The sequence below is a fragment of the Dama dama genome, chromosome 5 (assembly GCF_033118175.1).
Source record: "Dama dama isolate Ldn47 chromosome 5, ASM3311817v1, whole genome shotgun sequence".
Lineage (NCBI taxonomy): Eukaryota > Metazoa > Chordata > Mammalia > Artiodactyla > Cervidae > Dama > Dama dama.
The window spans coordinates 99,380,088-99,405,696 of NC_083685.1; the positions used below are offsets into that span (position 1 = coordinate 99,380,088).

Below are 25,609 nucleotides of genomic sequence, written 5' to 3' on the forward strand. Positions count from 1 at the left end.
TTTTATCTGCAAAAATCATAAGTACAAAACAGAGTGACAAAGATTTTCACATTTTGTGCATTTCTTTGGTCACTTTTTAGCATTTGGATGAGTTACTCTTCACTGATGATTTTTGTGTGAACCTCCCGGCTCTTCACCCGCAGCTTGTTGACCTGGGACTCAGCAATGTCAGCCCGTTCCTCGGCCTCTTCCAGCTCGTGCTGGAGCTTGCGGAATTTGGAGAGGTTGACATTGGATTGTTCCTCCTGAGAATAAATGGAAATACATTTAAGAGGGGGAAAAGTTCAAAATTTCTAGTTTGTTAGATCAGTGGGTCTTGAATTTATTACTTAAAAATGGTTCACTCTAGTATACCTTTTTTTAGCCTAGAGAAATGCTCTTGAATTAAAAAAAAAAAAAATTAACTTCTCTCATGCTTCTGAAGTCATGGGTAGCAAGGAAGGACAGGTGACATTTGTCTCCAAGTTGTTCTAACTAAAAGTTCTCTTTTTATAACATCTAAACATCTTAGGTGGTGGTGGTGGTTTAATCGCTAAGTCGTGTCCAAGTCTTGTGATCCCACAGACTGTAGCCTTTCAGGCTCCTCTGTCCATGGGATTCTCCAGGCAAGAATACTGGAGTGGGTTGCCATTTCCTTCTCCAGGGGATCTTCCCAACCCAGGAATCAAACCCAGGTCTCCTGCATTGCAGGCAGATGATTTACCAACTGAGCTATGAGGGAAGCCCAAACTACTGCTAAATATGCCAGCTTTCCAGCCTCTTATTCTTTCCCCTTACCTCCCAGAATTCTGAGAATGGAACCAGACCTCTTAAAAATACATGTATACAATTTGTATTATACCAAGCTAGCACCCTTGACTATATATTATTGTCATGCTAAGTTGCTTTGGTTGTGTCCGACTCTGCGACCCTGTGGACTGTAGCCTGCCAGGCTCCTCTGTCCATGGGATTCTCCAGACAAGAATACTAGAATGGGTTGCCATGTCCTTCTCCAGGAGATCTTCCTGACCCGGGGATCAAACCTTCATCTCCTGTGACTCCTGCACTGCAGGTGGATTCTTTACCACTGAGCCACCAGGGAAGCCCCGTAAATTATTATTGTCACTTGAGTATAAATTATTGCCACTTAATGCAGTTTAAAAATTAAACAGGAAGTTGTTTGCCAAGACAGTCTATGTGTTCCCTGATTACATGAATATTTGAACACATAGCAGTAAATTTGAGAAGGCCAGTTCTAATTTAGTCTCTAGTAGTCATTCTTTTTTTAAAGGCTCATTAAGAACTGTCCAAAGTAAGGCTTTCCAATTTAGAAGGTTTAGAAAACTTTGAGTCACTTAAAAATAGAGCTTGAGAAAACCCCCAGATGGCCCTCTTGTAAGTGAAAGAGTAGGAGCCAGAGAAATGTTCGCTCTCTCTCTCTCAGACCTTAGATCAGGGGGAAAACAAAACCAGAGATGGTCAGAGGAACTAATTTGTGATATTTAGGTATGTATCTATTCATACTTTTATACCTGGGAAATTCATATTTTTATTATTAGTTCAGATAATTCACAGGCTGAGGAAATGAGGTGAGGTGGAATGCTGAGGATCTAGTGGTTGGAATATAACCAAGACCTTCTGAGACTTGATATTTAAAGGTTTACTTGACACCTTCACTTGTGTATGTATAATGGTATCTCAAAGAGTGTTTCCAAAACAGAATTCCTATTTCCTTCTTGGCCTACATGTGTTCCTTCCTTAGTTCCTCATTTTAGTAAATTTATGTCATGCACCTAGTTACTCAAATCACAAATGTGATTAATTATCCTTGTTTTCCTTTCTTTGTCTTTCCAAGAAAAACCTATTAGTATATCTTCTAGTTTTGACCTCCAAAATATATTTTGAATCTCTCTACTTCTGTTTTCTCCACAAGCCACTGGACCACTTGAAAATTCTCGTGAAACATCTTCTTATACCTAATAGTGCTGTTTCACTATCCATTCTCCAATAGTAGTCAGAATTCTTTTTTTTTTTTTTTAATATAAATCAGGGCATGACCAACCCAGCTTAAATCCTGCTGTAACTTCCCCAGTGTTCCACTGTACCTCAAATAAAAACCAGACTTCTTATCATTGCCTAGAAGACCCCATGACCCACCCCCTGCCCAGGGCAGGGGATCTCTATTGCTGTTCCCCTATTCTTTCCACCTCTCAGACCAGGCTCTTTCCCACTCAGTAGATTGGCATTGCTGTTCCTCCTTCCTTGAACACTCTCCCCTATCTCGTCAAGTGGTTAGTTTCTGTTCATTTGTCACATTTTCATTGAATCATCTTTCATTGATCCTTCCTTATTTTACCCTTATTTCTTTCACCCCTTGAACTAAATTGGCTTGAATATATCTGAGAACAGGAGGCAGCCCCATCACCCTGAGGGGGTCTGAACTCACCGCTTCCTCAGCTTGTCTCTTGTAAGATTTCACCTTTGCTTGCAGTTTATCCACCAAATCCTGGAGCCTGAGAATGTTCTTGCGGTCCTCCTCAGTCTGAAATATTTTCAAGAGTGAGTTTCTTGAAAGGACAGATACCATCCCATTTTGTTGTTTATTTGGTTTTTGATCCCTTATAGCTGAGGGGAAAACAGAGACAGGGTATTTTCCTTACCTGGTAACTGAGCTCCTTCACTCTTCTCTCATGTTTGCGCAGACCCTTGACAGTTTCAACATTGCGTTTCTGTTCACTCTCAACTTCTGCTTCCAGTTCACGTACCTGCAAGAAGATGAGTATTTTAGAGACGTTCACTGTGGTCCATTCACTCAGTGGATTTCTTCTTCAGATGAACCATATGCTGCTTTTACTCTGCTTTATATGTAGTATACGATGCCCTAGTCTAGTCACCCCCTTTATAAGCTCTCACAAAGAATATCTCTTCTGAATCTTTGTATGCCCCACATCAACTAACAGTGTGAGGTTCTAAAAAAAAAAAAAAATCATGCATTAGATTAGAATGAGATGGGCATAGGCTGATCAGAAGACCCACCCTGGCCTCCAGCTTCTGGATCTGCTTCTTCCCACCCTTCAGGGCCAGCTGCTCAGCCTCGTCCAAGCGGTGCTGCAGGTCCTTCACCGTCTGCTCCAGGTTCTTCTTCATCCGCTCCAGGTGGGCACTGGTGTCCTGCTCCTTCTTCAGCTCCTCAGCCATCATGGCTGCCTGATTAACAGTAACACAAAACCAGTTGAGAGAGCTGACAGGCCATAAAAATTCTAGCTTGACGACCTGGCATGACCCTCTGCTCACATCAGTGATGGCCTTCTTGGCCTTCTCTTCAGCGTTGCGAGCTTCCTGGATAATGTCCTCCATCTCTCCCTGGATTTGAGTGATGTCTGTCTCTAGCTTCTTCTTGGTGTTGATCAGGCTGGTGTTCTGGTTAAAATGCCAAATTTAGAAATATTAATACATGAGAGCAAAATCAGGGTGTCCAATGTTCTAATGAACCCACAAGCTAATTAATTAAGGTAACTAATTAGTATCCCTTCTTGTTCCATATATTTTTACAAGACAGTCAACTCTGAATGTCATAGTTCATATTAATAAAAATATTTGTTAATTCAAAAACATTACATATTTTAAACTTTAACCCCCCATATAACACTGTGAATACATTTTTAAATAATATGGAGATTAGAGCAAGATTTTCACTTCCAGTATCTTTTGCTGTTCTGTTATGCCCACCTGGGTGTGCAGGAGCTGGACGCGCTCACTGGCATCCAGGAGCTCCTGCTCTGCCATCTTCCTGCTCCTCTCCGTCTGCTCCAGGGTGGCCCTCAGCTCCTCGATCTCAGCCTGCAGCAGGTTGGCTCTGCGCTCCACCATGGCCAGCTGCTCCTTCAGGTCCTCCTGGCCCCGCAGAGCATCATCCAGGTGGAGCTGGGTATCCTGTGGAATGAATGGTCATTGAGACACCTTGTTCTCAGGGCTGCAGTCACCCACCTGCACTGGGACCATCTCCTGAACCCATTTACCTTGAGGATGGCTTGGGTGTTCCTGTAGTTCTTCAGGGCCTCAGCAGCCATGCGGTTGGCGTGGTTCAGCTGGATCTCCATTTCATTGAGGTCTCCTTCCATCTTCTTCTTGAGCCTGATGGCGTCATTCCTGCTCCTGATCTCAGCATCCAACGTGCTCTGCATGGACTCCACGACTCTAATGTGGTTCCTCTTCAGCTGGTCAATTTCCTCATCCTTTTCAGCAATTTTCCTGTCAATTTCAGACTTGACCTGGTTCAGCTCCAGCTGGATGCGCAGGATCTTTCCCTCTTCATGCTCAAGAGATGCCTTAACAACAGCAAGGGAGTGACGTTAGCAGGGAATGGAAGTGTTTAGTATTCTGGAGATAAGAATTAGCTCCTACCGTTGTGCTACCATAATGCATCTTTATTCCACTGTTACAGAAATTTCTGCAATGTGGAGTTGTTGGTTTTATATAATTCTATCTTCCCACCTAGCTCATGCCCTGGAATTCAGGGCCCTGACCTCATCTTTGTTTTCTCAGTGTCTAGCGCATAGTTTCTGATGTCCAGTTATGCTTGTTGTATGCATGGTCAATTTTCCATCCTCATATTTATTATTACAGAGTAGAAATTATTTTTCTTTTCTCTTGATTCACCTGTTCTTGCATGTATTTGATCTCAGTTGCTCTCAAAATGGTTTTAGAGTCTACAGTAAAATGTGTACCTCTGCCTCCTCTAAAGCAGCCTGAATTTCAGACTTCTCTTGTTCCACTTGCTTCTTTACTTTCTCCAGTTCATGGATACGTTTCCCTCCTTCTGCGATCTGCTCTGTGAGGTCAGAGATCTCCTCTGTTGGTGAAAAAAATTAAAAAATTCATTCAGTGAGGAAAACATTCTTTCAAGTTCTTTGTTGAAGAAAAGGTAAGGTGCACTCACGTTGCAAGTTCTTATTTTCCCGCTTCAAGGTTTCCAGTTGGTCTAAGGACTCCTCATAGGCATTCTTGATCTTGAACAGCTCTGTGCTAAGGGAGCGAGACTCCTTCTGGGAGGCTTCAAGTTCAGCATGAGTTTCTTCATACTTCTGTTTCCATTCTGATAGGATCTGAGGGGCAAGGAATGGTCAAGAAATTTGGTGGAGAAGGTTGGATGGGATGAAACCATTTTTTCTGGCAGCTTTCAAACAGAGTTGAGATGGTCGGGGACTGAAAAATAATTATGAATGAGAAGAGTAGAAACCATAGGAGTCCCCCCTCCTCCCCACCTACTTATGGCAGGAGCTGCTAAGCACAGCCCTTGGATGGTTTGAACAGGCACACGGAAGGTGACCAGCTGCCCTCAGTCACACATCAATGCTGAGGCAGAAATTGGTGCAGAAGTTACCTTGTCGAAGTTCCTTTGCTTTTTGTCCAGGGCTGCACAGGCAGCGTTTGTCCTCTCCACGTCAACCATGAGGTCCTCAACCTCATTCTGGAGCCGCTGCTTGGTCTTCTCAAGGGAGGCGCATTTGGCGTTCACAGCTTCTACGTGTTCCTCAGCATCCTGCAGACGCTGGGCCAGCTTCTTCCTAAAATGTGAAATAAATGCTCACACAGATACTCTTCTAAGGCATCCACTAAAATGTTATCATTCCTGTCTGGCTGTACAGTATTCACAGAATAAATGACTAGATCTCTGCTTAAGTTTTCTCTTGAATAAGCAGGTCCCTTCCTTAAACTTTTTGTAGAATAAGATTCTCCCTGTTAAGGTCAGTTTTGAACTTTTGATTGCATTTAAATCTTTATATAAAAATGTTTTCTTTCTGATTGCAGAATTTAATGTCTCCTTTTTAATCTTTAACAATAGATTTCTTTTTCCCTCTACAAGTAGCTGTACTTTTACATCTCAAAGGAGGAGCTGTGGTTTAAAGCCAGATGTTTTTTTCTCTTACATACCTATCACTTTGGATCAATTTTTCCATTAGTGACTAAGAAGGAGGAAAAGCTCAAGACCGTACAATTGACTCTTATTCTATATACACTTGTGTAGGAATGATGACATCAAAAGTTTCCTTTTTAAAAAATAATCATTCAGCTTCCTGTTGCCCATGTCCTTCTTCCTTCTACCCTCTAACTTAATTTCTTTTCCTAGATAACCTAGAGTATTTGTTTTACTTGCTTAAGTTTATATCATGCATGATCTATTCCTAAGTTTTTGTTTGGGGAGCAATGGGCATTTGTTCATGTGGTACTTAATATCAGGTGCACTTTGATTGTTATCTCTATTTCTATTTTAAGTAAGTCTAGAACATACTTGGCCTCCTCCAGCTCCTCCGTGCGTTGGATGGCATCTGTCTCATACTTGGTCCTCCACTGGGCCACCTCGCTGTTGGCCTTGGACATTGCCCTCTGCAGCTCGGCCTTACCCTCCTGCTCCTCCTCATACTGTTCCCGCAGCAGGTCACAGTCGTGACGGGCTGACTGCAGGGCATGGGCCAGGGCACTCTTGGCCTGAGAACATAGCAATTGGTGACTTAATTTTATCATCTTTAAAGTGATGTTTAATGAGACAGGTGCTTAGGGCTGGTGCACTGGGATGACCCAGAGGGATGGGATGGGGAGGGAGGTGGGAGCGGGGTTCAGGATGGGGAACACATGTAAATCCATGGCTGATTCATGTCAACGTATGGCAAAAACCACTACAATATTGTAAAGTAATTAGCATCCAACTAATAAAAATAAATGAAAAAAATAAATAAAACAGCACAGATGCTCTGATAAAAATAAATAAATAAATAAAGTGATATTTAGTCCCTAAGCTCCTGTAGGCCACCAGAAGAAAATCTGTAGAAGTAAGCAGAAAACAACCTTAAAAGCAAGTGTAATGACAGAAACAACAACAGTAATAAGTAGGGCTAACCTTTATCTCCTCTTCCAGCTGCCTTTTCAGTTCTTCAATCTGTTGTGTGAATGCTTGTTTGCCCCTCGAGAGCTGAGAAACTAGTGCATCCTTTTCATCTAGCTGGCGTGAGAATTCACCTATAAAGACCAAGAACCAGAAAACTCAACCTTACTTTGGAAATTAAAACTCTTAAGTTACAAACTGGAGCAGGGGAAAGGGAGCTAGGGTTGAAACATGATGCAGAGTGCAGATTACAGCAAACCACTAATTTCTACTTCAATCCTGGTGAGCACATCCATGTGAAAAATGAAAAGTAGGGAAGACTTTAAGGCAGATTACACTCTTCTGAGCAACATAAAAGATTTCAGGATATATTTAAAATTGTTTGATCATAGTAGAAATTGATGAAGAAATATGTGAAAAGAAATATAAATCAGACTAACAAAAAGCATTCCAGTGTTTTTTGTCTATGGCAATGGTGTTGTACTAGTTTACCTTCCATTGAAACTTGACTGAAACAGAATTTATTCTGTGGGATGTAGGAGACTTTGAGCAGCACCCTTTGAACTGATGTTCAAAGAAAAATCCTAGAAGAATTTTTATATTGAGACAGTCAAGTGTCCTTCCACCCCAAGAATGAGTTGGTTTGTGGATAACAAATCAGTTCCTAAACTAAGTGTCATTTAAGTTTGTCTCCCATTCTTTAAGCATCATAATTTGAAAATACACCAAACAGTTGACCCTTGAACAGCCAAGGGATTTCAACCCTTTGAGCAGTTAAAAATCCATTTATAACTTTACAGTCAGCCCTCTCTGTCCACACCCATGGACTCAACCAACTGTGGATCACCTAGTATTATAGTACATTTTTATTGAAAATAATTCACGTATAGTACATTTTTATTGAAAATAATTCACTCTTCAAACCCATGTTGTTCAAGGGTCAAATGTATTATGTTAAAAAGAGGGAAAACACTTTCAGCACCATTTTTGAACTGATAACCTGGAAGCCTTAGCTCTTTAACATTTAATAAGAAGCACAACTTCCAATTTTTTTCATACCACTAGATTACCAGGAGCAAACATGTAATGAAGAAAAGAAACTACAAGGGGCATTTTGATTCTTTGAGAAGACAATTTTTTCTTTTCATGAAATGTATTTACCACCTGTATAACAGTAATAAAAACCTTACTTGAGTTTTGTTCTAGAAAGAACAATATTTGAATGAATATGAAAGAGTAAAAGTGGTTCTCCAACAATTTGATCTACCCATTGCTTTACTGGTTCAAATGACCCATAAAGCAATTTCCATCTCGTTACCTCTCACTTGGGGAGGCAGAACTTCGGTAGAAAGTTGGACAAGTTGGTATATACAGGGAGGAGTAAATGCAGAGACTCTCCAGTTTGAATAATCAGAACTCTTTGAACCTCACTTGCACGCTCCTGGTTAGACTGTGGTCCTGAATAGTTCCCTACTTAACTGTGGTGTTACCAGAAATTGTCAAGACTTCAGGGAAAAGACTGGAGTAAGCATTCTTGGACAGGTCATTTCTCTGCTATCATAATCTGACATCGTTAAAATGGGGATAACATTACACAGACTAATGAGGGTAAAAAAGTAATTAATGTGTGGAGGCATTTTGAAACATGAAAGTAAATACTGTTGTTGTTGTTCAGTTGCTCAGTCATGTCTGACTCTTTATGACCCTGTGGATTGCAGCATGCCAGGCCTCCCTGTCCCTCACAATCTCCCAAAGTTTGTCCAAGTTCATGTCCATTGCATTGGTGAATACATATCCAAGCCAGTGGTAGCTAAGGTGTTCATATTAGCAGCACCTCCCATGACCTCAAGTAACTCAGTGCAGGGTTTATCAGCCAGTTGAGAATCCAAGGTAAACTGGTCATTCAAAGTCAGGACTGGTAGATGCCCACCTGATTCTGTCTGCAGACGCGCTCTCTGAGTCGTCAGGTCATTGATCAGCCGCTGCTGCTCATCCTCCTTTGTCTTAAGTTCACTCAGTTGATCCTCTAGAGTGCGGCACATCTTTTCGAGGTTTCCCTGCATTCAAAAAGTGGTAGATGGCATCATCTCAAGTATTTGGATCATGGAAATCTGTAGTAATCCCAGGATTCCATAGGAGCTGCTGTACTCATTTCCTTTGAGAATAAGTTATCTTTACAAACAAAACCAACTGAGGCCTTAGACTGTGAGGGAAAGAGTCATAAGGTAACAGTCTAAACCTACTGCCATGAAATTGTCTTGTGACTCAAACCTTTACTCAGCTGGCTTATCTGTGACATGAGAATAGTGATAGTCAATAATTCAGCTCATGAAATTTTTTTTTGAGAAATTATGTATTTGTGCTTAAGGGGAAAACAAAGAGCCTACTCAAGGTGAGGTGTTTTTAAAATTTCAAAGTATACCATTGAATTGTATTTTTTATTGGAAGGAACTTGAGTTTTCAGGATGCACAGTCTTGGGATACAGCTAGTCTCATCTAAGAGGGAACATTCAGCCCCATCACACTGGGGTTACCCCTTCCTGCCACTAGCCTCTGGTCATAGTCTCATCCTGCCAATTGCTAGTGATTCCTGAAAGGCTCGCTCTCACCTGTCCCACAGAAATCTCTTTTAAGACTTAAATCATGATTGTACCTTGGCTTTGGAGACAGTCTCCATGTTGCTGGCCAGGTCATCGATCTCCATCTTCATCTCGCTCTTCTCCTTCTCCAGCTTCTGCTTGACCCTCTGCAGGTTGTCGATCTGCTCCCCCAGCTCGGCCACACTGTCCGCGTGCTTCTTGCGAAGAGCGGCCGCCGTGGCCTCGTGCTGCAGCGTGGCCTCCTCCAGGTCCCGGCGCATCTTCTGGAACTCGGCCTCGCGCTTCTTGTTCATCTCAATCTGGGCGGAAGTGGCCCCGCCGGCTTCTTCCAGCCGCTCGCTGATCTCCTCCAGTTCCCGGGAGAGGTCTGAGCGCTGCTTCTCTGCTTTGGCGCGGGAGGCGCGCTCGGCCTCGATCTCCTCCTCCAGCTCCTCAATGCGGGCCTGGAGGTGGGGAGAAGCTCATTGTGAGCTCCTTTGAGCTACTTGGTAATTTTGTCATGTTGCATGAGGCTGATGGAAACCATGGACTTACCTGTAACTCCTTGATCTTCTTCTGCAACTGCATCCCGAGGGCCTGTTCATCTTCAATCTTGCTTTGCAGATTGCTCATTTCAAACTCCTTCCTGTTAGGAGAGCAGCATGTTAGCTCATGCCGTGTCCTCTTGCCAGTCTTCTTTTCTATGTGTAACTGAACATTTTTGTGTGGCTGGTGATGAGGAAGTGCTAAGTGGGTGTTTTACAAGTCAGAAATGTACCATTTTCATTAAATCAAAAGTCAGAGATGTTATTTTTTTTTCTGTGTGCCGTGAAGTAATATTTTTGAGATCCAGACAATGAGCAGGTTACAATCGTATTCTCTCATACTCACTTTTTGAGTTTCTCATCCAGTTGCTGCTTATCATTTTCTATATCCATTGTGGATTCTTGGGCCAGTTTTAAATCACCTTCCAGTTTCCTCTTGGCTCTCTCTAGGTCCATGCGAAGTTTCTTTTCTTGCTCCAAGGACCCCTCAAGCTGAATGTAAATAATGTTGAGTCAAAGAATTGCTTAGCTACTTTCAAAGAAAATTTCCTTGACAGTCATAGACTTACATCGTCCACTTGCTGCTCTAGCTTGGTCTTAGCTTTGGTCAGAGTGTTGACTTTGTCCTCTTCTGCCTGCAGGTCATCCAGGGTCTGCTGGTGGGCCTCCTGGAGGGCCTTCTTCTCCTTGGTCAGCTTGGCGATGTTTTCATCAAGACCTGCCATCTCTTCTGTGAGGTTTTTCACCTAGAAAGGTTAAGAAAGAGATTATCTCTGCTGCAAAGCAGCCTAATTAGATGGCAGAGTCTCTATATGCTGTGTAGAAGTGTATTTCATACCTTATTCTCTGTGGCGTGTTTCTCCTTCTCAACCTTGGCCAGTGTCAGCTCAAGGTCATCTATGTCTTTCTTCAGTTCCGAACATTCGTCCTCCAGTTTCCTCTTCTTGGCCGTCAGCTCAGCATTGATCTCCTCCTCATCCTCGGCTCTCTCAGTCACCTCCTTGATCTTAGCCTCCAGCTGGATTTTGGTTTTAATCAGCTGGTCACATCTTTCCTCTGCATCAGCCAAGGCATCAGCTTCCTGAGAAGGGATAGTAGACACTTTTAGGTCTTGTTCTGTGGACCTTTTCAGATTTTATTAAGAATTGAAACCAAATAAGTAAATTGTACTTTAAAGCTTTAGGTTAATTTTTATTAGTTTTCCATCATTTAGGAAATATTTATTGGGTATTTAAGGCACTGGAGATTTTTTAAAAGGAATTTAAGTTACAATTCCTGGTGAAATTATAATAAAATAAACTTACTAATGATGAGTTTCAGGATACACTACCCAAAATATGTTACCTTGGCACAATGAATATCTTAAGCTAAAGGAGTTTGAGAAAAGAGCAGAAATAGGAAGACCACTCTGAACTATTCCTCTTGCCCCTTTTCCCTGAAACAAGTCATTAACCTTCTACGTGGAAGTTCCCCTCTCTGTACTGGGAGGGAAGAAGGCATTCTTATTACAAGAGATGGGGAATTTAGGGCTGAGAAGGCTGTATAAACAAATTTTGTTAAACTAACTCTTATCTTTCTGTTTCTTCATCACTTATTACCCCAGTCCAGGCCCCCTTGTCTTGTCAGTTCTTCACGTATTTATCATTTCTTTGTCTCAAAGGTATAGAAGCTTCACGTTCTGGTCACTTCTTTGGGTTTTCAGTCTCTTGTGAAGGCTTACATATATACATAAAAATAAAGTTTGTATGTTTTTCTCCTATCAATCTATCTTTGTCAGTTTAATTTTCAGACCTAGCCAAGGAACCCTAAGAGGGTCAATGAAATTTTTTTACTCCCCTACATGATAACCCATGGTTGCAGTCAGATTCTTTACTATCTGAGCCACCAGGGAAGCCCAAACCTGATTCCCATAATTTCAGTTAGCTGTCTTTATTTAGTATTGTTTTCCAGAAAGGTTTAGTAAATGAAAAAAAAAAAAAGAAAAGAAATGGTTGGAGCATATTATACTGGGAGGAGTTAATTCCCATGTAGTTATTCCTTGATTTTTGAAGGTATGATAAATTTGTCCTCAGTTTGAAAAACCTTGGACTCCATAAACCACAAGGGAAGTCACAGTGCCAACCCAAGTATTTATAATTCACTTTTATTTTTTCTAGTTATGTGTCTAAAACCTGTGCACTCCCTAGAAGCAATGTAGATTCCCTTCTGAATTCAGAGAACTAGAGAGTAACTTTTAACATTTCTGTTGTTGATTTCATTGGTGGCAGCTGAAATTTTCTTGTCATTTGGGTCACAGAAATGGGATAGACAGTGGTGTTCACCAAATATCTCTTCTCAAGCCTCTGGAGATTTCTTAGGACATCAGAACAAGAGCATTAGCTCATGCTTTGCCTAATGGACACTATTTATAGAAAGTACTGCCATTATCTTGGCAATGATCTTATTTTTTCAGGTATTGGAGGGTTCCTAAAGAGATAGTTGAGAGGGAAGTTGCCAGGGGGCCACAGATTTAAAAATTCACAATATTGATTTCCAATTGGTACATTTTCATCATAAAGTCTCCACCCTCTTCACTGTCTATATTGTTCTTTCTTCACTGTTCTTATTTGCATTTTTCAGTGGGGAGAATCTTAGGGAGCAAAGATCACTTTATTTCCTGCCCGTATTCTGCTAGGAAAAACACCAGGGGCAAAGGAAAATCACTCTTATTAATCTCTTCTCAACAGCATGGAATCCTCTGACAGAGCTGTTCATAGTACTGCATATGAAATTTTATGGAACACTTTGAGGATGGGAATTAGGAAAGACTGGTGATCAGTCCCTCAATAAGGTGCCATCTAGACTGTCCCCTAGCAGCTGCTGAATTGGAATTTTAGCATCAGATAGTAGACAATGGATTCTGATACTCACAGACTGAACCTGGAGCTGCAGGTCATTTTTCTCTTGTGTCAGAGTCACCATTTTCTCTTCAAGTTCTTTCCTTTTTGCTTCTGACTTAGCCAGCTCTTCTTTGGTCTTCTCAAATTCTTCCTTCATGTTGGCCATTTCCTTCTCTGTCTCTGCACTCTTGAGGAGGGGCTTGATCTTGAAATACAGCTTCATCCAAGGCCAGTGCTTGACGTTCATGAAAGCACGGACATTGTACTGGATGCAGAAGATGGATTCTCTGTGATAGGAGCAGAAATGTTCAAAGTCAGGTATATCAGGAAACAGAATTACAGGTCATAGGCTGATAGGGTTAGAAAGTTTCCCATATAGTACCTCCTCTCCACCATCTTCTGGTACTCCACTCTTGCCAAGAACCCTCTGCACCTGGCCTGGGTTCGGGTAATCAGCTGGGCCAGCTTTTCATCTCGCATCTCCTCTAGGAGCCCCAGAAGACCAGCTTTGAAAAAGACCTGTGCATGGCCAGAGTTGCAGATCAGAAACTTTATACAGACTCCAAAGGGACAGACATAGTGCCAGGTGGGCCTTAGAGACTATTACCTTGGTGTGACCAAATTTATACTGGGTGTGATCAACATCAATGGATGCAAGGAGTTTCTCAGAAGCCTTCTTGCTGTCAATGAATTGTCCTTCAGGGATTGCACTTGCATTTAAAACCTTGTATCTGTTTGAGCCAAACAAATAAGTGATATAGCTGTTGTCACCAACAAGAACTCTTTCTGCCTTACTACAGAAACAGTTGAACTGCTGGGTAGTCTAACACACATAACCAAGTAATCATATCTACCCCTTTATCTATTCTTTGCATATTCAAAGGGTGTCAAACTTTTGGTATATCAATATGGAATTTGTTAAATTTGTTGCTTTTTCCAGTTGTAATAGAAGTTATAAAGGATAAGCTTATTTCACTGAAAAATTCAATAACAAGAACCTTGTAAAATAATTCACAGTGAGAAAGTCTGACCTTTGTTTGAAGTCTGCGTACAGGATTCTGCTGGGGAAGCCCTTCCTGCAGATACGGATGCCCTCTAGCACGCCGTTACACCTTAGCTGGTGCAGGACCAGCTCGTGCTCCATGGCCCCTAAAAGAAAAAAGATATGTTTTCCATAGAATAGTCTCCTGAGAAGTCACGCTGGAGCTTGTCTGGGTATCAGAAGTACCTTACCAGGAGTTTTAGTTTCATTGGGGATGATGCAGCGTACAAAGTGGGGGTGAGTGGTCCTCAGGTTGGTCATCAGCTTATTCAGATTCTCCTGTGGACCCATATGCATATCTGGTTAAAAATGCACCATTTTTATGCATTCATATGTATAGACATAATTGTCACCATCCATGACATTTGTTTAATTCCAGTGAATAGTATCTAGATTGAATTTGCCAAGGGTTGTCTCTGAAAATAGCTCTACTTTCCCTATCTTTGTGCATTATAAACTTGCTGTTGAAGTGGTTGTTCATTCCTATAGAATTTTCTAGTATATGTTGTAAATTTATGGCATTTTAACATATGGAAGTACTCCACCCATTATGTTTTACCGAGATATGGAGTCTGATTTACAAATTCAGAGTCTTCCTCCAACTCACCCCTTTCTTTCTTTTCCCAACTTTTCAATTGTATCTGCTTCTCTAGCACACATTTATTCTTTATAATTACATAGCTGTGCTCTCCTGCTGGTTTCATAGAAAGGGATCTTACAATGCCTGCTTCTGGGAATTGGCAGAAAATGGACAGCCATATTACCAAGTGTGAGAGATCATTCACCCTATGGAAATCCTGAGTTTTCAGAATAACTGAAACTTCAGTTATTAAAGATAGAATTCTGAAAAGATAAATAAATTTTCCTTAAGAGGTGTTTCTTAGCACACCTTTTCTGATTTCTTATTTTCTTCTTTTAGAACAGCCTCCAAATCCTACCACTATTTTTCTATCCTCACCTTTCAAAATCCACTCATTTTAGTTCTGTGCCAAGATACACCTAAGCCTCTACCTCAGTTAGACGCCCCCAGAAACTCAAGAAAATCTCCTGATTTGCTTTTCCAAGAAGAACCTTTTAAGTATCGAATGACTATATTTCCCAGCCCCAATATTAAATTTTACTATCTTATACTGAGTCTGACCTCTGGCACCTGTGTTTCCTATCTGCTGACTATCTCTTCCAAGTTACCTCAAACCTTCCTGAGAGACTCAGTGCTACTGCCTCTGCTGCCCTGTCTTCTTGAGTTACATTCAGTTCTAGAATACTTGCAAGACTACTTCCCCTTCCCCACACAGTAAATTAGTATTTAATTTCCGGAATCTAATTAGAGAAAATGGAGTCCGTACCCTGAAAAGAGCAGACACGGTCTGGAAAGAAGAACCCTTCTTCTTGCCACCTTTCTTTGCACCGCCCTCTGAGGGGAAGAGAAACCACAGGCACTCATAGTATAGGCTTTCTTTGTCTCAGTTTTATACCTTAAATAAAGATGAATTCTGTTGGTAATTACCTGCTTCTGCAGATGCCGCGCCAGAGAACAGGAAAGCCAGAGTCTTCACTGAAGACTTCTGGTACAGCCCAACCACCGTCTCATTCAGGGGGTCCTTGTTCTTGTCCAGCCAGCCAGTGATGTTGTAGTCCACTGTTCCCGCATAGTGAATGAGGGAGAAGTGGGCCTCAGTCTTGCCCTTGGCAGGTTTGGGTTTCTGGAAGTTGTTGGACTTTCCAAGATGCTGTTCATAAAGCTTGTTCTTGAAGGAGGTGTCTGTGGCCTTGGGGAACATGCACTCCTCTTCCAGGATGGAGAAGATGCCCATAGGCTGAGAGAATGAAAAGAAACATGCCACTTGAATTGCCTGCCTGCAGAAATAATGGGTAGCATTCTGATCTGACTTGAGTAAATATATCGTATCATTCTTTAGTTAGTGAAAACTCATTTCTTCGGTCAGAAATTGTTAAATGGCAAGTATTAATTGGGTGCCTATCAACACCCAGGTGTGTGCTGGGCTCTGGGATATGATGGGGAGTAGGATGAATAAGGAAGGACCTCCGGTGGAGTTTGTGTCTTTGCCCCAAAGCCTTGGAGCAATGTTTCTCCAAGTGTGACTTGCAAATAGGTTGTGTCAGAAACACCTGGTAAAAATTCAGATTCCAAGGCTCTACCCCACCCTTACCCAAAACTATTTCTAAGAGTGAGTTTAGGGGAATGTGCAGGTTTACTCAGTACTTGCAGGGTCTTTGGCACAACTGAGAGCCCCTGCTTTAAAGTATTAGGAACTCCACCTTCAAATGCCAGCAGTGATGACTCCAAAACTGACAAAGAAATAAGTGAATCATGCTCTCCTCAGAGCTCTTTAATAAGGAAAGATGGTTTAAGAATCAGACTTGTCATCAGACTATGAGGAAGGGTAGAGTTCTGGACTCTAGGAAAGACTCAGTCTCCTTTCATCTGAGATCATCTCCCTCAGAGTTGGCCAAAGGACCTTCCCTGATCTTAGTTACCAATAGAAACCTTTTACCAGAGTGTGCAGTGAGATTTGTGATTTTCTTTTAAATACGGGTCAGCAGGGTGACCTGTGGTCTGAGAAAGGAAAGCGAACCTTCTCGATGAGCTCGATGCAGGCGGCCAGGTCCATCCCGAAGTCAATGAACTCCCACTCAATGCCTTCCTTCTTGTACTCCTCCTGCTCCAGCACGAACATGTGGTGGTTGAAAAACTGTTGCAGTTTCTCATTGGTGAAGTTGATGCACAGCTGCTCGAAGCTGTTGAACTAAATAAGTAGAAAATACAAATGAACATTCTTCTCGTGATAACAGCTTCTCCTCGAAAGGACTCTTCTTACACAGTTAGCCTAACTGCTCCCTGCATGAAAACACAACCTGACTCAGAGCGATGTCCCCATACACAGAGGTCAAAGAGGTTCCGAGACACGGGTGAACCTTGCAAATACTAGGCTGAGTGAAGGTAGCCAGGTTCAAAGCTCTACGTAGTTTATGATGCCATTTACATGAAATGTCCAGATTAAGCATATCCTTACAGACAGGAAACAGATTTCTAGGGGGTGAAGTAAGAGGGAAATGGGAAAGAGGTTGCAGGTTTGCACTGTCCTTTGCACTCTTATTTGAAAACTTGTGGATTACTCTTCATATTGTTGCTTGGAACAAGATTATTCCTCTCTTCCCATGTTGGGTTGAGGATTTCTGAAAATGGTTTTGTTCCTAAACCCAGAAAATCTCATCCAGTGTCTATGAGTGCACTCAGAGAAAGGTGTGGAGATGGGACCTCTGGATCAGACACACCTGAGACACTGCTGTTGGGGAGGAGACTTGGATAAACTGTGTGGGAGGTATTCTGTCTTAGGCAGATGAATTTGAGTGTCTTTACCATGCCATTTCCATCCCCTAGACTGGCTCTATTGGAGAAGGAAACGGCAACCCACTCCAGTGTTCTTGCCTGGAGAATCCCAGGGACGGCGGAGCCTGGTGGGCTGCCGTCTATGGGGTCGCACAGAGTCGGGCATGACTGAAGCGACTTAGCAGCAGCAGCAGCAGCAGACTGGCCATGGAGGGCAGGTGAGGATCTCTGAATTGTGCTTTGAATTTGTCATTATCTTCCCCGTGGCCATCTTTTCTGACATTGTCACCCTCATCACCTTCTTTATCATTTACTAAATGATAAACTATGTGCTGGGGGACAGTGCTTAGGTCTTTAAATCCAGAAATCTTGTAATGGCAAAAGATTTACAGAAGTAAGTGTGTTATCTGGAGCTTTCTGTACAGGTCCTAGGTGAATTTACCCTGTTTGGGGTCAATACCATTTTCATTATCTAAGTTCACAGAGGCGCAGTTTGAGCCCACATGTATCTTATCCCAAAGCTGATGTCCTTTCATGCACTTTTGATCTCCTTTCAAGTGTCAGTTCAGTTTGTAGTGTAGCTATTTTCATGGATTTTTTTAAAAAACATTTACTGTGGCAGCAAGATTTGTAAGTTTTCCTCCAGCAAAGTTTCTGCTTACTCACATCAAAGATCTCAAAGCCAGCAATGTCCAAGACCCCGATGAAGTACTGCCTGGGCTGCTTGGTGTCCAACTGCTGGTTGATGCGGGTGACCATCCACAGGAACATCTTATCATAGACGGCTTTGGCCAGAGCACCCACTGCATTATATACCTTCATGGACAAAGTAATGATCATGGCCATTAATAAAGGCATGATGTGAAGGCCTGGGAAGGATGTGACTCACAGAGGTTGTGCCCTTACCTGCTGCACAGTCTGGCCTTTGGTGACATACTCATTGCCGACCTTGACTCTGGGGTAGCAGAGGGCTTTGAGCAGGTCAGCAGAGTTCAGACCCTGGAGGTAGGCGGCCTTGTCAGCAACTGCAAAGACACAATTCAGACATCCAGCATGGCCTACTGTGGCCCCACAACACCTAGGGGCAGAGTAAGGAGGGAATCACTGCTATGTGGGGTTTGGTTTGTGTGTCCATCAGATGCTCAGGTGTAAAGGAGACATGAGTTTGGAGTTGCCTATTTTCTCTCGCTTAACCCAGTTGGCGGTTCATTTGGTACCTTCAGTGCCATCTGGCTCTGCTTGCTCCTCACGCTGCTTTTGCTTGAATTTCAGGTTCCCATAATGCATTACTGCCCCCGTGAGCTTGTAGATGGACACTCTTTCATCAGAAGTGAAGCCCAGGATTTCAATGGCACTCTGCCAGGAGAGATGAGAAGACAGAATTAGGACATAAGACACGAACTTATTCAGGAGACTTTATACTGTGTCCTGAATCACACCTACAGCAGGGTTGTCACTGTCATTCCCATATATAACAGCTCATTTTAAAAACTGCATGTGAAACTTACATCTGTGGCTATCAGCTCTTCTTGGTCATCGATGCTAGCGACTGAGATCTCCCCTTGACTCACAAAGGCGTAATCATATGGGTTGGTGGTGATTAGGAGCATTTCTGGGTACATAGAATTCAGGGTGTATGTTTTGCATTAGAAGGGACTAGTAAAGATGTTAGCTTTTAACTTAATACATTTAAGTTCTTGCATACCAATTAGCTCTGGCTTCTTGTTAGACATGATCTGATAAAAAATATGGTAGCTTCTTTCTGCCTTCAGCTGGAAAGTGACTCTAGACTTCTCCAGAAGATCTGCAATGGCAAGTGGACATGGGATTAGAGGGAAAACTGATAAAGTTCTTGAAGTGACTTTGGTTCTTGGGGTCAGTAACTAAAAATTTCATTGGCCCCTTGTGATTTCAGCTGAATGGTCCCATGAGGTACCACATAATTTTGTCTTTATCACTGTGGTTACTCTTACCCCTCTTGAAGGAAACTCATGTTCTCTGGCTCAAGACATATTCACCTCTCATGCAGAGGATCCTTGACATTTTGGGTATAATTGATTCTTGATAACCTGTTCCTCCTCAGGGTCTCTGCTCACTTTATAACAGGGGGTTTATTACTAAGAGCAACATTTATCAAGTTCACACTAAGGAAGAAATCTCATACACTAAACCCAACTAATGCACCCCTAATCTTAGTCCTTTCTTAGAAAAATTTGAAATGTCTTGTGAGGCTGGAATCCTTCTGACAAGCCCAGCAACTCCTGGCAGTTTCTGCAGCCCCTGACTGAAGTGGGTGAAACACACCATTCGCTCTACTTAGACTGGCATTTCCCAGGGGCATGTTTGGCAGTGAGTGGTGTTGCACAGGCTCCAGGCCCAGCAGGAGTTGTAAGATGTCCCTCCAATCCATCACTGTCACTCTGGATTCTGCTTAGGAGGTCCTGTTACTCACATGTTTCAATATCAGCAGAAGCCAGTTTCCCTGTGGTACCGAAGTGGATCCTGATGAATTTACCCTTGCAAGTGAAAAAGACGATGTTATATATAAAACTGGAAGCACACAGTAAAAGAGATTGAAATAATAACACAGACAGCCCTCTCTGGCATCTAAAAGAACACCCTTCTGTGACCAGAGACTTACAAAGCGAGAGGAGTTGTCATTCCTCACGGTCTTGGCGTTGCCAAAGGCCTCCAGCAGGGGGTTGGCACTGATGATCTGATCCTCCAGAGTCCCCTGCCAAGGCAAAAGCAGTGCTCACATCTGGGGCCTGGCAGTTTCTCACCTGACAGCCCACACGCTGACCTGGCAACCTGACCCACCTGCATTTTGCCTGAAGTTGTTTCCTCCTTCTTCTTCTCCCCAGTGACTGCAATTGTTGCAAAGTACTGGATGACACGTTTCGTGTTCACAGTCTTCCCAGCCCCGGATTCTCCGCTGTCAAACAGTTATCAAATATATGTGAGAATTTAAGCTCTATGACAAGTGGAACTGCTTCCCTCATCACCCTTAACTATCCAATGTGCCTGTCTTTATATGTCTTTGTCAGAGCCCCCTAGGTTTTTCTCTTCAGCCCGTGTTTATCTCATATTATTTCTGTTGCTTTACATTGATGAAAAGCTGAGACATTCAATCATTAATCATGCAGCACTTGTTTCTTGAGCACTTAAAATGTGTCAGACTCTCTTCTATGTGCTGAGGAGGGCTTGAGGAGTCCAAGAAGCAGCTACTCAACCATTATGTAGAAAATGAAATGATTAGTAAAAACTCTCTGAAGCAATGCATGCGTTCTTTTGCTTCCTTAGACTAAAGAAACTCCCAAGTTAGGTCTTTGAAGGAATAGACATTCCTTGAAATGAACCACTGGTAATATTCACAAAGTGTCCAACCTTTAGAAGGTGTATATGCTTGCTGTCCAGTACTGGGTTCTGGCCATGTGCGGACATAGCGTTCTACATCTAATCCCTGGAAAGCTCTGGGACTTTTAAGGTTGGTCTAGCAAATGATGTAATTTGGGACATTGCTATTTTACATTCAGATGCAATCCGAACCCTATAATAAGTAATAACAATATTTAGTTCCTGGCTGATTTGCCATTGCTTTAGTATGGGGGCATGAACTAATTATTCCTTTGATTAGTAATTTTCCCAGTGAAAGTAAAATTGGAGTGTCAGAATAATAATACATACGTGATCAAGATAGACTGATTCTCTCGATCTAGAAGAAAAACAGTGGACAATCAGCTTATCTACCAGTTACTTACACAGAACTTCCTACAGGGAAACATTGAGGGCATTGAGTATAAATGTCATATTCAGGAGAATCTTTCAGCATATTATTATAAAGGTACATGTGATGTTGTTATATCTCTCAAGTTGGGGAAGAGAAACGTTAAAATGTTGTCACATTTTAAACTCTTTGAACTCCACAGAAAGTGTGTCCTTCTGGTTTAAAGGAAAGAGCAATTCTTTCCAGAGGCACAGTTGTTATCTCTAGGCTCCAGTGGCCTGCTCTTCATGGACAAATGCATATAACTGAGAAATGCACAGTACACTAAGGATTCAGACTGTATTTCATAGTTCCAAACAGTGTTAATTAGGCCAAGATTGAGATTTAGTTTCTAAATGGATCAATCTCACACAGACACACAAACACACATCTGTCTGTCGCAAGATCCCAGACTGCAACCCTAACTCTGATCAGGCTTCCCAGAGTAGGCCACTGGGTCAAAGACAGATCAGAGAGGATGCCTTAATCAGAATAAAGTCCTTTGGAGAGGGGCCAGTAGCAACTTCCATTTGAATGCTGTAGTCCCCCAGTACCATTTCATTCAGAGAGAGGCTGCTATCTCTGAATTGGGTTCTGATAACTTTAAAGACATAACAATACTTCTTAAACCGTCTAATTCAAAATCAACAAGAAACTTGGGTACTAAACTGATTGAACATATATTTTTCATTTCTGTTCAGACAATACTATTCAGCTCTAACTTAACCTTTTTTATTACTTGAATATATAAAATGAACCATGCATTTCTCAGCAAGGAGACTGTAAACAAATTAAACTTAATTGGGTTGGAGCAGCAGCGTGGTCTGGTAAAGTCGTGGAGGTGGAATCAGGAGAACCGAGGTTTTTTCCCCACTTGACAGTGTATGCGTGTCTGTTCTTTCCTCACTTTTGGTGTGCAACTAAGTGGCTTGGATTTGGATTTGGTTATTTCTAAGGGTCTTTGTATGTTTTAGCTTCACCGTTTTGTGATTATAGATGGTGAAATAATTTGTATGAAAAATAGCCAAGGCTCGTACCAGTCAGCATGAACTGATAGGCGTTGTCAGAGATGGAGAAGATGTGGGGCGGGGCCTCCTGGCGCTTTTTGCCTCGGTAGGCCGTCACCACCTCTGCATTGTACACGGGCAGCCACTTGTAGGGGTTGACGGTGACACAGAAGAGGCCTGAGTAAGTCTGCACCATAAAAAAAAGGAATATAATTGTTTCATGAGGACACTAATACTGGTTTTCAGAATGTTAACCGCCTGCATGAACAGGGGCCATGAGAACAAACTCACGTAGATCATCCAGGCTGCATAACGCTCTTTGAGGTTGTACAGCACAGCGGGCTCGTGCAGGTGGGTCATCATGGCCATGTCCTCGATCTTATCAAACTTGGGAGGGTTCATGGGGAAGACTTGGTCTTCTTTCACAGTCACTGTCTGTCAAGTCAAATAAGAGAAGCCAGGTCAATAAATAAGTGTCAGCTCCCCTAACTGGCAGTGGAGCCCCATCTCATCCCCTCCAGATGCTCTACTCACCGCTCCAGCTTCGGTCTTGGCTGTCACCTTCCCCCCTTCTCTGCTCTGCACGACTGCTTTCACAAAGGACTCCTTAGGGTCCGCCACAAAGACTGAGGTCTTGGCATCAAAAGGCTTATTCTGGGCCTCGATGCGCTCCTTTTCAGACTTTCGGAGGTAAGGAGCAGCCTCCCCAAAAATAGCCATTTCCTGGTCTGAACTCATGGCTGCAGTTTATTGATGGCAGCCCAGTCAAAGACCCTGCCTGGCAGAGGAAGAAAACATTACAGAAATTCAGAAACTGGACCATTAGATTCATGTTTTAAAAAAAACACAACAAAAACCCAACCTTATTCCTTGACAAGTTGAACACTAGCCTCTTGTTGGGTATGACTACCTCCCTGGCTTGGCTGGAGGTGAAATGTCAGTCTGTGTTCTGTACCATTGATGACAGATACTTATTTGGCAAGAGACTGTTGGTTCTGGCTCATCTTCTACACGATATTGTAACTCCTTTCTCTGTTTCTTTTCCATAAAAGAAAGGTGCCTATCATCAGCTTATACAGAACACAATCCTAAAATGACAGCAGGGATTTCTCAAGTTCTTTCACCTGTCTTCCAATCAGATTACAGGGACTTTGCAGGCTGGGAGTATGTTCCTTCTACAGCATCCTTCACACCTCTTAGAACACATGCTGGGTGTGGGTAGGGATCAGAGTTGGCTTTATAAATTAAAAGATCAATACAACTATGTTGCTAAAGTTATAGGAACTATTTAGTGCATGGTGAAAACTTTTTCATTATAGATTTGGAATTTACTAGGACCACCTAATAATAATGGAAAGCATAAATGTGAGGAGCTTTGTTTTGCATTGTTCAGTTAAAAATATCCTGTTTTTATATCCACTACTCTTGTTCCTGTGCCATAATTTTGAGAAACTCAGCTTCTTCACCTGTCTTTAGTATTTCTCAAAGACATTAGTTATTACTTAAGTTTTCTTGCTTTATTACTAGTATTCTCATAAAAATTTCAGGAAACTTTTTCTTTTCAAAATCTGTCTCTTGTCACTTTAACATTTATTAATCCTGTCAATAAGAATCATATATAACCTATTTTATAATTTTTAAAAAGATATTTTATTGAGAAAAACTCAAAGCACTTGAGTAGTCTTCTCAATATTTTTCTATTCAAGTACAGTGGTTTGGATAGCACAATTAAAATCCTTTGTCTAGACTTTCCTGGCAGTGCAGTGGTTGGGACTTCACTGTCCAGTGCAGGGGATGCAGGTTCGATACCTGGTCGGGGAACTAAGATGCCAAATGCCTCGGGGCCAAAAACCCAAAGCATGAAACTGAAGCAATATTGTAACAAATTCAGTAAGACTTTAAAAATGGTCCAGAGTAAAAAATATTTTTTAAAAATCTTTTGTCCTACTAAAAATGCTCACAATCATTTTTCGTATCATATATTTTTTTAAATGTTCATTTTAAAGAGTGTGAAACAGCATGCAGATTTCAACCACTTTTCCAAGTCAAAGATTCACTTCATTTTACTAGTCCAGTAACACTGCATCTCAAGGGTTTTTATATTATATACAGTGGTAAAAGTTGTAATATAGGACATTTACATTTTCTCTGTAAACGAGCAATAATGGTGTGAAATGCTGTGTTGCATATTGTAATTGAATTACTTAAAAGATAATCTGCAATGCTGGAAATAGAAAAAACAATGTATCTAAAAACTCCTGAAGCATTTTATTTATTGCAAAAGATACTGATTAATGAGAACCAGTTTCTAAAGTCTCCCTCTGAGTTTTTCAGAGAAGCATGAACAGCCATGAAATTGAAATGCTTTTATTTTGTAGCCCTTCCCCTCAACCATTCTCCAAACCACTGCAGAAGGTTTCCTACACCTTGCAAGGAATGAGAAAAACAAGCCAGTGCCTTACCTTGGAGATGCAACCTTGAAGTGGGTCAGAACTGTTAAGAAAAAGAGCAAATGTCCTGTGATTAAATGCGAACAGTTCCCAATAGTAGCAAGAATGATTCTGAATTGAGAAGCAGGAAGTGACTGGGAACACCAAAACATCTAATTAAAATTGCTGTGGAGTAAGTTGGTGCTTCGCTGGAAGGGCTCCCAGGGGCAGCAGGAGCCAGGATGTGTGGCATGCATGCGGGCAGCCAGGCATCCCTGCTGGCCCTTCAGACAGAGCCCTGTCCTCACACACACTTACCTTGAAGCTTTATGAGGAAAGACAAGTCATACTCATCCCCAGGGTACTTTTATAGGGTCAAATATGGAAAACACGTCGCCTCCTCCTCTTTCTTAAATCATATTTGGCAAAACGTGTTTTTGGCAATGAAGGTCTCCAAGCATAATTCCCTTCATATTAAAGATGTTTGGATATAATTAGAAATATTTCCTCTCACATTGGGTTAAGTGTATAAATCAATCTCCTATAAATAAGTTGAGATGTTGGCAACCTGAAAGTGGCTGCCTTTGGAATAATGTAAGGTGTTGTTTCAGAGACAGCTATGAGCTGGGTTCCCTGGACTTTGTAGCCTGCTGCTGTTGTATTTCACTGAGTCGCCTGTGGGAGTCTTTTCAACTGCCCGCACAATTGCAGATATTATACTAGGGAGGAAAGTTTCTGCTCTTGACCAGAGCATCAGAAAAAGATAGTTTCTCCCAAGAAGCCATGGTTTTTTTCTCCCAATTTATTGTATTTTTTTTCAAGGATGCCTGGAAATTTAATTTTAAAACTTCATGAAGAGCAGCCAAAGATAGACAGCTTCTTTTGTTTCCTTTGGTTAGTCACTTCTGATTCATTGTCAAATCATTTTTGCCAAGCTGGCAAAATCATTTTCCTTCACTTTTATTTTTTAAATGCAAGTTGCTTGTGACATCTGTTTTCTTCTATGAAACTTACCATAGAAAACACTAGAAAACAGGGCATTTCTCTGTCTAAATATGTAACATCTGTGACTTCTCTATCAGTTATCTCTGGTATATATTTCACATTTTGCTTACAAACAATGCCAGTACATTATTTTCTATTTTGAT

General features: G+C 41.8%; 1 protein-coding gene across 1 annotated transcript; it reads right to left on the reverse strand.

Annotated features, from left to right (window-relative positions):
* On the reverse strand, positions 1 to 24,552 carry LOC133057227 (myosin-1). The gene is made up of 39 exons (XM_061143484.1): positions 24,495 to 24,552; positions 22,567 to 22,810; positions 22,324 to 22,467; positions 22,063 to 22,219; positions 20,947 to 20,974; positions 20,080 to 20,194; positions 19,901 to 19,993; positions 19,712 to 19,775; positions 18,965 to 19,063; positions 18,768 to 18,871; positions 18,477 to 18,615; positions 18,166 to 18,284; positions 17,926 to 18,075; positions 16,505 to 16,675; positions 15,415 to 15,724; positions 15,254 to 15,321; positions 14,099 to 14,186; positions 13,897 to 14,014; positions 13,473 to 13,596; positions 13,248 to 13,384; positions 12,897 to 13,152; positions 10,825 to 11,067; positions 10,556 to 10,732; positions 10,333 to 10,478; positions 9,997 to 10,087; positions 9,516 to 9,905; positions 8,793 to 8,919; positions 6,878 to 6,996; positions 6,272 to 6,468; positions 5,363 to 5,546; positions 4,919 to 5,084; positions 4,707 to 4,831; positions 3,999 to 4,307; positions 3,709 to 3,912; positions 3,274 to 3,399; positions 3,016 to 3,186; positions 2,640 to 2,744; positions 2,426 to 2,521; positions 1 to 245 (listed from the first exon to the last, which is right to left on the reverse strand). The coding sequence occupies exons 2-39, from the start codon at positions 22,768 to 22,770 to the stop codon at positions 93 to 95; spliced, it is 5,817 nt and encodes a 1,938-aa protein (XP_060999467.1). The 5' UTR covers positions 22,771 to 22,810; positions 24,495 to 24,552; the 3' UTR covers positions 1 to 92.
* Positions 24,553 to 25,609: the final 1,057 nt, after the last annotated feature.

Excerpts from the sequence above, each read along its gene's own strand:
- LOC133057227 (XM_061143484.1), bottom strand. The coding sequence starts at position 22,770 with ATGAGTTCAGACCAGGAAATGGCTATTTTTGGGGAGGCTGCTCCTTAC. Across the intron at positions 13,153-13,247 it reads CAGAAGATGGTGGAGAGGAG|AGAATCCATCTTCTGCATCC; the intron begins GTACTATATGGG and ends CTCCTATCACAG. Across the intron at positions 3,187-3,273 it reads CCAAGAAGGCCATCACTGAT|GCAGCCATGATGGCTGAGGA; the intron begins GTGAGCAGAGGG and ends ACTGTTAATCAG.